Raw genomic sequence first — 14,484 nt, 5'->3', positions numbered from 1 at the left:
TGGGTATACACGCACACAGTGAGTCACCATCGAACATGACAAGAACTGAATGAACACACACACACCACAAAAAAATATAAAAAGGCTTGATTTTAACACAGCACACAGACTTTTTTCCCTCAACCTAATATTTCACGTAAAAATGATATTGTGAACTGTAATTTAACTTAACTTTGCTTTTATATTCTAGAAACACTGTTTTGAATTCCAACATCACACAGTAAGTACATTATTGTAACTGTTGGTATTACTGTTGTTGTTACTTTCTGTATACACAGAACTACATTGTTTTATGCAGTGTTTCCCAATGGAGGCAGTGACTTTCCAGAAGGGTATTGAAGAAAAGTGGGGGATAATGGGGGTAGCTAAATGGGGGTCATTGGATGCAACCCCCTGCCAAAAAAAACATATTGGTTTAATTAGGGTAAGTTTTATTTGTGAAATACAGTTGTTGTGCATTTGTTGCAGAAAATCATCTACATTTGTAATGGTGAATGTGGGGTGGCCCTAGGAATGTGGCCTGGAAGCCTAGGGGGCGGCAACCTGAAAAAGTTTGGGAACCACTAATCTAATGTGTTCTTCCATTTTTAAAAGGTGTAATCTGTGGGAGATTTGGCTGTTATTTCTAGCTGGCCAAGCAACCATATTGTTGTTGTTGTTACAGTTGTTGCTGCTGCCAGTCTTGTTACTGAGGAACCTCAGCCAAAACAAGTCTTTGTTCAAGAGTGTTCCAGCCATGACTATCCTGTCTTATTCCACAATAGTGTGTCCAAGGCCACATTTTTGCAACTTTACAAAATGAATTAAAGAAAAAAAAAAAAAGCGAACAAACATTACAGGTGCATGCCCTAGTGGTTAGAGTGATAGGCACATGATCATAAGTTCAATTCCTTGACCAGGTGGCATGATGTGTTTTCCAGTGAAGCACTTCATTTCGCTTTGCTCCAGTTATTAATGAGTACTAGCTGAGTGTTGATACTCATTTCCTGTCTTCTCTTCTGCTCCAGCTATCACATCCTTGATGTTTCACTTGGACAAGATTGGGGGGGGGGGCTGGGAGAGTGTCTATGTCTTCTCACAACTATATTCTTTTCTACTCAAGGCACAAGGCCCCAAATTTTTGGGGCGAGGGCCAGTCGATTAATTCGACCCCAGTATGCAACGGGTACTTAATTTATCGACCTTGAAAGGGTGAAAGACAAAGTTGACCTTGGCGGAATTTGAACTCAGAATGTAAAGACAGACGAAATATTACTAAGCATTTTACCAAGCATGCTAACGTTTCTGCCAGCTCGCCATCGCCTTCTCACAACTATATTGAAACCTAAAACAATGAACTAAAGTATTGGTATATGCTGCCAAGTTGTACTCAATTGCGAGTGACAGCTCATGTCTCACCACAGAGAAGAGATCCTCCTTACCGTTGTTGTTGTTGGTGGTGGTGGTGGTGGTGGTGGTGATGGTGGGGTGGGGTGGGGGTAGTTGTGGTGGTCGTAATGGTGACAGTGTTAATGGTGGTGACGGTGGTGGCAGTGGTGGTGGTGGTTGGTGACAGTGTTAGTGGTGATGGTGGTGGTGGTCGTAATGGTGACAGTGTTAATGGTGATAGTGGTAGTGGTGGTGGTGACAGTGTTACTTGTGATGGTGGTAGTGGTGGTGGTGACAGTGTTAGTGGTGATGGTGGTAGTGGTGGTGGTGACAGTGTTAGTGGTGATGGTGGTGGTGGTCGTAATGGTGACAGTGTTAATGGTGATAGTGGTAGTGGTGGTGGTGACAGTGTTACTTGTGATGGTGGTAGTGGTGGTGGTGACAGTGTTAGTGGTGATGGTGGTAGTGGTGGTGGTGACAGTGTTAGTGGTGATGGTGGTGGTGGTCGTAATGGTGACAGTGTTAATGGTGATAGTGGTAGTGGTGGTGGTGGTGACAGTGTTAGTGGTGATGCTGGTAGTGGTGGTGGTGACAGTGTTAGTGGTGATGGTGGTAGTGGTGGTGGTGATGGTGGTGGTGGTCGTAATGGTGACAGTGTTAATGGTGATAGTGGTGGTGGTGGTGGTGGCAGTGGTTGTGGTGATGGTGGTGACTGTAGTGGTGGGGAGGTTTTAGTTGTGGTGGTCATAATGGTGACAGTGTTAATGGTGATAGTGGTAGTGGTGGTGGTGGCAGTGGTTGTGGTGATGGTGGTGACTGTAGTGGTGGGGAGGTTTTAGTTGTGGTGGTCATAATGGTGACAGTGTTAATGGTGATAGTGGTAGTGGTGGTGGTGGTGGTGATGGTTCAGCAACATTTTTTTCACTATCTCTTTCAGCATGGTTGTCGCTGTTGATGTTGTTATTGCTGCTGCTACAGCTTTTGTTGTTGTTGATCTTGTTGCTGTCAATAATGTTGAAATTTTCATATTATGATAAACCACTTCAATGTAAATGTCCGTCATCTTTTTTTTTACTGCAGACATGAAATTTGGCTGGAAGGACGTGATGGCAGATTATACAAAGGAAGTGAAGATTTCGCAATAACCGTAAATCCCCATATTTATAGGCAGCAAGTCAGTAGAATTTTATTTTGTTTCCTTAAGTTACCTAAGATAGTAGTAAGATGTTGAACTCTAATTTGTGTATTTGTGTGAGTGAGAGTGTGAGTACACGTGTGTGTGTGTGTGTGTGTGTGCATATGTGTGTGTATGTGCATGTGTGTTAGGAGAATAACAAGAAGCATGAGCAGGAGAAAGAGCATCATGAGAGGGAGAAGTGAAAGAGAGAAGGAAGAGGAAGAGAGAAGTGAAAGAGAGGAGGAAGATGAAGAGAGAAGGAAGGATGTGAAGAGAGAGGAGGACTATGAGGGAGGAAAGGGGGGAAGGGGGGGGTTCTGAGAGCGAAGGAGGAGGGGCCTTATGGATGAAAGAGGAGGAGGGTTCGAGGGTGAAGGAGTTGGGGCCATGAAGCATAAAGAGGAGGGGGCCTTGTGAAGGAGGGAGGAGGAGCAATGAGGGGGAAGGAGGGGGGAAGTGAGAAGGATGAGGAGGGAAAAACTGATTAAGTCGATGCCTCAGTACTTGACTGTTACTTGTGGAAGAAAGAATGAAAAGCAAAGACAATTCCAGCAGAATTCAAACTCAGCAATTAAAAGAATGCAACTAAATACTTTAAGGTATTTGGTCTTCTGTTCTTCAGATTCTTCAGATCCTGCCTGAGCATGATCGTTACCAGCGTCGCCTTACTGCCACTTGTGCCGGTGGCACGTTAGAAAATTATTCGAGCAAGGTCGTTGCCAGTGCCGCTGGACTGGCTCCTGTGCAGGTGGCACGTAAAATACACCATTTTGAGCATGGTCGTTGCCAGTACCGCCTGACTGGCCCTCGTGTCAGTGGCACATAAAAGCTCCCACTACACTCTCGGAGTGGTTGGCGTTAGGAAGGGCATCCAGCTGTAGAAACTCTGCTAGATCAGATTGGAGCCTGGTGCAGCCATCCGGTTCACCAGTCCTCAGTCAAATCATCCAACCCATGTTAGCATGGAAAGTGGACGTTAAACGATGATGATGATGATGATGATGTTAATTAAAAGGAAGCAAATTACACTGTAAATCAGTCATGAGTAAACTGCAGCTTGTGGGACTTTCTGAATGCCATGCCCGTTGAAAAATTACCATGAATTTTCTCAATAGCGTGGCCCACCTGATGATGAGTTAAGTCTCATGCAACTCTCTTCTCAAAAATGGTTGGGCAAAACCCCTCATAACTTTTACTATTTGGGGGGAATTTTCAGAAAAGTTTTGTGAATTTATGTTTTACACATGGGAGGAATTCATACAATTATGCAAAAAAATAAAATAAAGTAAAATAAAAATAAATGTGTGTATGATTCAAGGGCAATTTAACTGACATGTATTGATGCTTTTTTAATATCTTTCTCCCCATAAACACATTTAATGGAATGATGATGCACCCAAGAGTGGTCCATTGCTAGGATTTAAGCAAAAAATTCAGACTGTTCATATTTTAAACTCTGATTTTTAAAAAAACGAGAAAGAGTGAAACTTTTAGGATTTATGGTGGCAGGAAATGGTTTAAATTTTTTTTGTTTATTCCAAACATTTCATTTTTGTACTTCACTTTTTACTCTTATTTTCCCATAAGATGAGAGTCTTCAAACTTCACTAATACTTTTTCACTGTTGATTTTTAAAAAATGTTTCTTTTAATGTTTTTAGCAATATTAGTAATAAAAATGGAAAGATCTCAGTTATTTAAAAAAATATTTATGGCTCATACTATGGCTTGTGAAAGCATATGGTTCAGTGGGTAGAGCATTGGGCACACAATCATGAGTTAGTGAGTTCAATTCCCAGACTGGGGCTGTGTTGTTGTGTTCTTGAGAAAGACACTTTATTCCACATTGCTCCAGTTCACTCAGCTGTAGAAATGAGTTGTGATGTCACTGGTGCTTTTCCTTTGGATAACATCGGTGGCATGGAGAGGGGAGGCTGGTATGCATGGACAACTATTGGTCTTCGATAAATAGCCTTGCCCAAACTTGTGCTTCAGAGGGGAACTTTCTAGGTGCAATCACATGGTCATTCATGTCTGAAGGGGGTCTTTACTCTTTATACTATGACTATGAGCATGAGCAATGACACAACTACTACTGCACTTGCAGCTGATGGTGGTGGTGGTAGTGGCAGCAGTGGCAGTGGAAGTCTGATGATTTTGTGGTTTGACTCTGGGCCACCTTGCTATGCTTATTTCACCTCTGTTTAAGGTGGTGTGATTTAAGAAAGATTTTACTACTATTTCCTGTAGGGATCATGTCAAAGCTTTCCATTTGCCTTTTTACTTTCTGTCTTTTCTATTTTTTCTCTGTTACACTGTGTGTCATCATATCTTCATATATGTATATTTCTGAAACATGTTATTCAGCAGAATGAGCAAGTAGCAACAAAGTTTGTTAAAACACCAGAAATTTGTGAAAGTAATGTATCACCCAACACTGTTAGCAGAACGGTTCCTACAGAAAAAGATTCAGTTCCACCTCAACCATCCAAAGAAGCTTTACTATTGCATGAACACTTACAAGTTCATGCACCTACAAAACGAGCGCAGTCTTTGACTGCTATGGCTGAATTGAATGAAAATTCTGAGGTAAAACCAGGGAAGACAAGTATTTATGCTTCTACTTCACAGATCGAGAATGTTCAGAAGTTAACCTTAGATAACCTTAAGGATACTGATTTTGACAAAAAAGAGGTTGGAGTAGGGGGAAATTGAGGACCGATTCTTTTATGGTTTCAGAACATAGTTGACTTCATAACGTCAATAACTGTACTCCTCAATGAAACTAAAATTAAATATAATGATAATCTAAGAGAAATTAATAAAATTCAATATAAAAAAATTGCAAAGTTAATTCTTTAACTTTAATATATAAATTGAGAAAACAAAGTTATATGTTATCCCCCTTTTAACGTTCACTTTTTCATGTCAAACCATTCAGTCCATGTCAGCATGGATAGCAAATGTTAACTGATGATGATACACACACACACACACACACACACACACACACACACATATATATATATATATATGACTATACATACATACATACATACATGTATGTATGTGTAAATATATATATATAATCGTCATCACCATTTAACATCCATGTGTGTGTGTATCATCATCATCATCATCATCATCAACATCGTTTAATGTCTGCCTTCCATGCTAGGGATGGTTTTACAAGAGCCAACTGGGCAGAACCCGGCACCATACTTCTGTGATTGTTGTGGCAAGGTTTTTACAGCTGGATGCCCTTCTGAACCAACCACTTTACAATGTGGACTGAGTGCTTTTAAGTGGCAACTGCATTGACAGGGCCACCAAGTACTTGCAAGACAAATGAAAAAAAAAACTTTCAAGAGAGGAGGGGGCATTGGAGGAGGTGATCTTATGTCAGATGATGAAAAGGTTATAGTGAGACAGAGACAGGTATCTTGCTGTAAAGGAAGTACAAGGTTACCCGGCCAGAAAGAGAGAGAGAGAGATAAGGAATGAAGACAGAAACAGGTGTACTGCAAAGAAAATACATGGTTACCCAACCTGAGGGAAGTGCAGGAGGGGGGGGGGAGTGAGAGACAGCAGGATAGAGATGGTAGAAAAATGCTGGGCATACTCACAAGGGACAGAGATCAGAATATAAATGGGATGGTTGAGTAAAGGAAGAGAGAGATATAAATGGTGGCAAGTGCCAGGGCATACCCTTGAGGTTCAAATGCCATGATATAAGCAGCAGGGTATTGTGAAGGAAGTGTGATTAGAGTGTGGAAGTGGGGTAAGTGGCGAAAACCTGGGTATATATAGATTCGGGGATGCTACCAGATAGCAATGATACAGAGGAACAGGTCCATAAGGACAGGATTGGGGAGTGAGAACTAAGCATAGTGTATGGAGGAGGAAATGTGAGGAAGAGAAGAGATATGGAGATGTAGATTGGTTTGTTGGGGTAGGATGAGTGAAAAGTTTTTTTTTTTGTTATGTGTGGGTGGAACATACAGATTGGGGGCTAGCAGATAGCAATAATACAGTGAGACAGGGTGTATGGGTGGAACACACAGGTTGGGGACTAGCAGACAGCAATCATATGGTGGCACAGGACCAAGAGGACAGGATTAGGGAGTGGTAGGTAAGCATAATGCATGAAGCGGAAATGTGAGGAAGAAAAAGAGATGTAGAGACGCAGTTTGGTTTGTTATGGCAGAGTGTGTGAGAAGTTTTCTTGTTAAGTGTGGGCAGGACACAAAGCACTTCTAGAACTCAGTTTTGCTGACATGGGCAGGTCTTATTAAGAACTTCATATCGTCAGACATCTTGGCCCATTGCCATTTCCTCTATGAGGCCCAACAACCTGAGATTGGTCCTTACCACTTTATCCCACATCTTCCTGGGTTTCCCCCCTTCTACAGGTACCATCCACTTTCAGTGATTGGCACTTCTTTATGCAGCTAGCCTCATTCATACACATCACAGGTCCAAACCAATGTAGTCTTCTCTCTTGTATGCTACATTTTATTTCTCTTATGCCCAACTTTTCTCTCAATACATTTGCACTTTGCCGTACATGTGCACTGATGTTGCACATCCAACAGAGCATATTACCATAATTTCTCTCCAGTCTACGCATGTCTTCTGCATTCAGAGCCCATGTCTCACTACCATGGAGTATAAGCTGTTCGTACACAAACATCATATAGTCTATCTTTCACTCTGAGAGAGTCCTTTTACTGCCAACAGAACTAATAGTTCTCTGAACTTCCTCCAATTCTTATTCTAGAAACAATACTTTCAGAGCGCCCTTGCTGTCGCCATCATTCGCGCGCTCGGCGTCGGCACCGGTCGCCGCCGGCGCCCGCTCTGCCGGTCCAGGGCTGCGCACCCGCACCAGTCTCCCAGTCGCAACGATACGGTAGGCCTTCCGCATTGGTCGCGGCGCAAATATTAGACTGAGACCTACACGTACGGGCCGTCGCAGCAGCCGCTGCGCTCCACAGCTTCACGTCCCTTCGCTTTTGGTGACTCTGGATAACTGTCAGCACGCACGGGGCGACGGAGCCGTCGTCCGCTTCGGTCGTCCGTTCGCACTCCCGGCCCTATTCACCGGTGTGTGCGTGGTCGGGCCGCGGAGCTCTGCGCGCATCGCCGCTCCGTCGCTGCGTCGGCCCCCCTGTCTTCGCCCGTCCGGTTTGCACGCGCGCGGCTTCGCTCTGGCGTCGCCGTCGCTGCTGCCGGTTTGCGGGAAACAAACGAAGCAGGCGTCGTCGGGCGTCGTCGTCGCACGCGTTGCGGTAGCGCATCCACCTCCCGGTCGTTTTGGCCCGCACGGCTCCTCCGAGGGTGCTCTTCGCTGAGTGTCCGAGGCGGCCGGTACGTTCACTGTGAAAAAATTAGAGTGCTCAGAGCGAGCCCCGCCGGCTTGCATACGAAAAGCATGGAATGATGGAAAATGGCCTCGTCCGCGCGTCATCCGTCGGTCTCCGTTCACGACGAGGCAATGATCGAAGGAAGCGATCGGGACCACTCGTATTGCGACGTTAGAGGTGAAATTCTTGGATCGTCGCAAGACGCACTGCAGCGACGGCGTGTGGCGAGCACGTTTTCCTCGATCAAGAGTGAAAGTCGGAGGTTTGAAGACGATCATACCGTCGGAGTTCCGACCATAAACGATGCCAACTGGCGCTCCGCCGGCGTTCGCTTCGATGACCCGGCGGGAAACTATAATAGGTTCCGGGGAGAATATGGTTGCAAAACAGAAACTGAAAGGAATTGACGGAAGAGCACCACCAGGAGTGGAGCCTGCGACTTTATTTGACTCAACACGGGAAAACTCACCCGGTCCGGACACCGGTAGGATTGACAGATCGATAGCTCTTTCTCGATTCGGTGGGTGGTGGTGCATGGCCGTTCTTAGTTGGTGGAGCGATCCGTCTGGTTGATTCCGATAACGAACGAGACTCTGGCCTGCTAATTAGCGCGTCGATTAGTGCTTTTCCGGTAGCGAGGCGGCGCAGATGCCGTCGTCGCTAGCTCCACGCGCTGCCCGGGCTTACCGTTGCCGCCACTCTCCTTCGCGTCCGGCGCTGCGGCCGCGTTCGGCTGCCGCCCTCCCTCACGACGGGGCGGTCTCGGCGTGGTTGCGGCATCGGCGGCAGTGACCCGGTCGGCTCGGCCCGCGCGAGCCCGACGGCGGTACGCCGTCACGCCCGGGCCAGTCGGTTGGCGAACGCAGCGCTTCTTAGAGGGACGGGTGGCAGAAAGTCGCACGAGGCGGAGCGATAACAGGCCTGTGATGCCCTTAGATGTCCGGGTCCGCACGCGCGCTACAGTGGAAGTATCAACGGGCGCGTCTACCCCGGCCCCAGAGGGTCGGGAAACCTCTGAACCACCTCCGGTGATAGGGATCGAGGCCTGGAACCAAACCCGTGAACGAGGGATTCCAGGTAGGCGCGGGTCATCAGCCCGCGTCGATCACATCCCTGCCCTTTGTACACACCGTCCGTCGCTACTACCGATCGAACGGTCAGGTGAGGTCTTCGAATCTGGCCGACGAGTCCGCTTACGCGCGGCGGCGTTCCGCGCCGTCGTCGGCGCGTTCTCTGATGGCCCGGAGAAGACGACCGAACCCGATCGCTTAGAGGAAGTAAAAGTCGTAACAAATTTTCCGTAGGTGAACCTGCAGAAGGATCATCACCGCAGCAACCGATCGTTGCTGTTGCCTGCTCCTCCTCGCCTTCCGGCGCGATCCAGCCGCTTTCGTAAGCCACGGCCCTCACACTCGTCGGCCCTCTAACAGTGCAGCTGCCGAAGCAGCGGCGGACGCCCGCACTCGTTCCGCCGCCGCCGCCGCCCATCTCGCTGCTGCCGACCGCGCAATTCTCACTCAGCCTGCGCCCGCCCGACGACCAGTGCGCTAGGCCGACGGTGCTGCACGCTTTGCGGCTCCACGAACCTCCACATCTCTCTCGTCTTCCTTCCTTCCTCTCCCGGGTCCGCCGGTAGCCCAGCGCCTCCGGCCGTCGCGGCTGGCTTCAGCAGTCGCGCGCTGTTCCGCTGCCGCAGCCGTTGCTCCGCGCTTTTTCCGTTTCCGTTCGTTTTTCGTTTTCCTCTCTCGACCGCCGCAGCAGCGCCCGGTAGGCGGTCGTCTGTACTAGTAGTAGTAGCAAATACCGAAACCCTGGACGGGGGATCGCTCGGCTCGTCCGTCGATGAAGAGCGCCGCTATCACATGAACTGATGCGAATTGCAGGACTCAGTGAACATCGACACCTCGAACGCACATCGCGGCCCCAGGATCCCATCGTCCCAGGGCCCCGTCCGGCCGAGAGGCGGTCACGAAACGAAAAAGCCGTCCGCCGCTGCAGCCAACGTCGGCAGCAGCAGCGGGGAGTCGGGAGTCGCAGGAAAGGGCGCGCGCCGGGAAGCGGCGGAATTAACGTGAACAACCTCGTCTTTCGTTCTAGCTGCTTCTGCTTCTGCTTCCGGCCCGACTAGCGAGCGCGCGCCGCTCGATCCTCCGTCTCCCACAATGCCAGACCGTCATCGTTGCGAAGCGCTGCGACGGCCGCGCGCCGCCCACCCCGAATCGCGCGGCCGACACGACGCTACGGAGCCCGACAGCTGCAGCAGCAAGAAACGATCGAACGGACGGAACGGACAGACACACGGTCTGTCCGCGCCCGCCGCCGCTGTTCGTACGCTCGTATATACTCTTCCTCGCCCGTTCCTGCCTGCCTGCCGCCCTCGCCGTCGTTGCCTCAGTGGCCGCCGCCGCCGTCGGTCGGCGTTCGCTCTGTGGATCTCGTTGCGAGCGTTCGTGCCTGCCGCCGCCGACGACGACGAATCGAACGCGGCTGCTGCGAGCAGCGACATCTCCACGCTGATGCTGCCCTCGACTCGGACGAGACTACCTGCTGAACTTAAGCATATCGCTGAGCAGAGGAAAAGAAACCAACCGGGATTTCCTCAGTAACGGCGAGTGAACCGGGAGAAGCCCAACGCCGAATCTCGTCGGCCGCGCCGGTCGTCGAGATCTGTGGCGCAAGGGTCGTACACGGTCGATCGTTTCGCCCGGCTAGGTTCGGAGTCCCCTCGATCGGGGCTGCCCAGAGCTGGTGCCAGGCCCATTCGGATCCGGCGGCGATCGGCGGTGTTCTTTTCGGCCCGAGAGTCGGGTTGCTTGGGAACGCAGCCTAAATCGGGTGGTAAGCTCCATCCAAGGCTAAATACGAGGACGAGTTCGATAGCCGACAAGTACCGCGAGGGAAAGTTGAAAAGAACTTTGGAGAGAGAGAGTTCAAGAGACCGTGAAACCGCCCAGGGGTAAACGGGTAGGACCGCTCACCGCCATCGCGAGGGGACTCAGTCCGCTGCTACTTTTCCCGCCTAGGCGCCGTCGTCACTGACGAACGCGCCGGTGGCGGCCGCTCGTTTCTGCGTGCGGTCGTCTGCCGCCTCGTCGGCACTCGATTTCCGGGGCGCTGGCATCGGACGCACTTCCCCTCCGATCCGTCGTCGCGACAGTTCCCGTCGGGCCGGTAGGCGCGCGGCGTCCGCAGGTCGCAGACGAGCGACCCAGCGTCTGGAACCCACCCGGGGGCCGGCGTCGGGAACCACGCGATTCTCTCGACTGGGACCGTGGCTCCGCGAAAGCGCAGGCATGGCTAACCGACGGAGACGGGCTAACGCATCTCGCCCTCGGCAAGCACGACGCAGCGAGTCGCGAAAGCGACGCGGCTGCCCGCCCTTCGCGCGAACGCGCGCGAAGAGCGGGAACGCCCGAAAAGTCGCCCGCTGCCGCCGGTCAGCGACGAGCATCGGCAACCTACCCGAGGAGTCCCAGTCGACTGCGAGTCTATGGAGCCTTTCACTTCGCGAACTCCGACGGCACAGCGAAAGCGAGAACGTGACACGTTGCCGCCGTTACGTCGGCGCCCTCGGGAGCCGTCGTCGTGGAGGCTCGCTCGCGGCGTTTCGAAGCATCGTTCCCGGGTCGGGCCCGCGCGTATCCGCTCCGACTCAGGTGTAGCAGGCGGCCGAGGACCCTAAAGATGGCGATCCACGCCCGGTCGGGAAGAAGCCAGAGGAAACTCTGGTGGAAGTCCGAAGCGCCTCTGACGTGCAAATCGATCGTCGGAACCGGGTGTAGGGGCGAAAAACCAATCGTTCCGTCTAGTAGCTAGTTCCCTCCGAAGTTTCCCTCAGGATAGCTGGCGCCAGCGGGAGAACGACACGCAATTCCGTCCGGTAAAGCGAATGACTGGAGGCCCCGGGGACATTGACGGCCTCGATCTACTCTCGAACTCGAAACGGGCGAAACGGGCGGGCCTCTCCTCTCCCGATCGGAGGAGGCCGTACGATGGAAAATCATTGCGATGAATGCACGGTGCCAAGTGGGCCACTTTTGGTAAGCGGAACTGATGATGTGGGATGAACCGAACGTCCGGTTAAGGTGCCCTACGCTTCGCCCATTGGATCCCCGAAAGGGTGTCGGTCGATATAGACAGCAGAACGGTGACCACGAAAGTCGGAATCCGCTCAGGAGTGTGTAACAACTGCCAAATCGACCGGCCCCGAAAATGGATGGCGCTGGAGCGAGCGACCGATGCCGGACCAACCGGGCGACAGGTTTCGCGATAGCTGGCGAGGTGACTTTCCGATGCCCAGTCGAGTAGGAGGGCGCCGCGGCGCCCTTGGAAGCCGCCGGTGCGAGCCCGGGTGAAGCCGACCGCGGGTGCAGATCTCGGTGGCAGTAGCAAATATTCGAACGAGACCTTCGAAGACCGAAGTGGAGAAGGGTTCCGTGCCAACGGCGGTCGAGCACGGGTCAGTCGGTCCTAAGAAGCGGGCGAAAGCTTCCACGAAAGGCGCTGGATCCGTCGCGAAACGAAACGAAACGAACGTACGTACCTAAGAGCGGCCGGCTTCGCATCGAAAGGGAATCGGGTTAATATTCCCGAACCTGAACTCGGAGTGTGCCCGGCGGCCGGGCGAAGCAGCGGCAACGCAAGCGAGCCCGGAGACGTTGCCGAGAGCCCCGAGAAGAGTTCTCTCTTCTTCGTAAAGGACCGCGTCCGTGGAATCGGCTCGTCTGGAGATACGGATATGGTGCCTGTAGAGCGTCGCGTCTCGGGCGGTGTCCTGTGCGCTCTCGGCGGTCCTGGAAAATCCGGGTCTGTAACGATTCGCAGCTCTCGAGTCGGTCCGTACCCACCATCAGCAGCAGGTCTCCAAGGTGTACAGCCTCTCGTCGATAGCGCCAATGTAGGTAACGGAAGTCGGCAAAATGGATACGTACCTTCGGAAGAAGGATTGGCTCCGAGGAACACATATTCACGCGAAGCGGCGGACCGGTACGGGGCTGTAGCGTTGGCGTCAGACTCGGCATCCCGGCCGTCGCTGCGCCGCCTTCCGCCTCGGCAGGCAACCCGCTCCGCGCCGGTGCGCGGTCGCGCCTTCGGTCAACGGGGCTCGGCTTCGACGCGCGATCTCTTCGGTCTAGCGACCCCGTCGCCGCGTCGCCTACGTCGCGCCTTCGCGGCGCGGCGGACGCTCGTGCCGGACCCGCGCGCGGCTTTCTCTCGCTTCGGCGCTCCGCATCTCCCGGCGCGCGGCGGTTTCATATGGGGCGTAGTGGGCGCGAACAACACGGCTCCACACCCGGTACGCCGTGGCGCGACACGGCTTCGGGCTCGCCGTCACTTCGGTGGCCCAATACAACGGATTTTTCAGACATACCATTGAACTAACTCTTGAATAACTTGATGATGTCCTTTTTTTTCGGGGGGGGGGGCACGTTGAATTCGTCTCGTTGAGCTCGTCCTACTGAAGTCGTTTCGACGGAGTCGTTTCGACGGAGTCGTCCTGCCGAAATCTACTCTCTGAAATCGTCTTGGTGAAGTCTCTCGCTGAAATCGTCTCGATGAAGTGGCCCGTTGAGGTCGTCACGTTGAAGTTGTCATGCTGAGGTCATCTTATGGGAGTCGTCTCGCTAAAGTCGTCATGTTGGAGTCGACTAAACCCACTGAAGTCGTTTCGATGAAGTCGTTTCGATGAAGTCGAAAACATCTCTCTGAAATCGTATCGAAGTAGCCTCAGAAGTCGTCTGAAGTCTCTAAAGTAGTCTCTGAAGTCGTTTCTGAAGTCGCCTGAAGTCGTTTCGATGAAGTCGTCTCGGTGACGTCGTCTAGGTGAAGTCTTCTCGATGAAGTTGTCTCGGAGAGGTCGTCTCGGTAGGGTCGTCTTGGTGATGTCGTCGCGGTGAGGTCGTCTCGGTAAGTGGCCTCGTGTGAGGTCATCGTGTTGAGGTTATCTTATTGAAGTCGTATCGCTGAGGTAGTCCTGCTGGAGTCGACTAACTTCCTGACGCCGAAATGGTCGAGACGTGAAGGTTGAGACGTGAAGGAAGGATGGATTAGATGATGGATGAAGATCGGCGGATGCCCTCGAATTGGATGAAGAGTAGATGGGTGAGAGAGAAGAAGTGAGTGGCTCCAAACTTTTTTTTTTTTTTTGGACGGAGAAGAAGGAGATGCATCAATATTTCTCCCCAAAATAGACCTAATGACGTAAAATTAAATAAAAAAAAAAAAGAAATATATCGACTATGACAAAAAGCGATAAGATTGTCGAAGAAACAGGAAAATACGTCTCATCTTTTTTAGTTGGGTTTTTTTTTTTTGTTTTAACGATAATTAAGGTCGTCCCGGCTGTGAGATGGGCTCTCGTCTGGTGTGCGACACCAAGGCTATGGCTTTTAAAAGTGGGACCACCCACTATAAAATCAGGGAAATCAGACTGAATTAGTCTCATAGAACAGATAGCCAAACGCCTCGTCATCTAATTAGTGACGCGCATGAACGGATCAACGAGATTCCCACTGTCCCTATCTTCTGTCTAGCGAAACCTCAGTCAAGGGAATGGGCTTCGACGGATCGGCGG

General features: G+C 51.1%; 1 protein-coding gene and 3 pseudogenes across 4 annotated transcripts in view; all 4 read left to right on the top strand.

Moving 5' to 3' along the window:
- LOC106883256 (uncharacterized) overlaps positions 1-5,393 on the top strand; it is a 57,141-nt gene extending 51,748 nt beyond the window's left edge. For 3 of the 4 annotated variants that reach the window (XM_089362697.1, XM_089362683.1, XM_089362676.1), the window contains 3 exons: positions 191-220; positions 2,449-2,542; positions 4,912-5,393. In XM_089362697.1, coding sequence (XP_089218823.1) covers positions 191-220; positions 2,449-2,542; positions 4,912-5,259 — 472 coding nt within the window. In that variant the 3' untranslated portion in view covers positions 5,260-5,393. The remainder of the gene's footprint in view (positions 1-190; positions 221-2,448; positions 2,543-4,911) is intronic. The other variant, XM_089362689.1, reaches the window with a different exon arrangement.
- Positions 5,394-7,760: 2,367 nt separating this feature from the next.
- LOC149137857 (small subunit ribosomal RNA) lies at positions 7,761-9,237 on the top strand (annotated as a pseudogene).
- Positions 9,238-9,717: 480 nt separating this feature from the next.
- On the top strand, positions 9,718-9,875 carry LOC149137856 (5.8S ribosomal RNA; annotated as a pseudogene).
- Positions 9,876-10,430: 555 nt separating this feature from the next.
- Positions 10,431-14,484, top strand: part of LOC149137855 (large subunit ribosomal RNA) — a 5,408-nt pseudogene continuing 1,354 nt past the window's right edge.

The sequence above is a fragment of the Octopus bimaculoides genome, chromosome 1, assembly GCF_046866305.1.
Source record: "Octopus bimaculoides isolate indiv1 chromosome 1, ASM4686630v1, whole genome shotgun sequence".
Lineage (NCBI taxonomy): Eukaryota > Metazoa > Mollusca > Cephalopoda > Octopoda > Octopodidae > Octopus > Octopus bimaculoides.
This window is presented reverse-complemented; position numbering and strand designations above follow the sequence as displayed.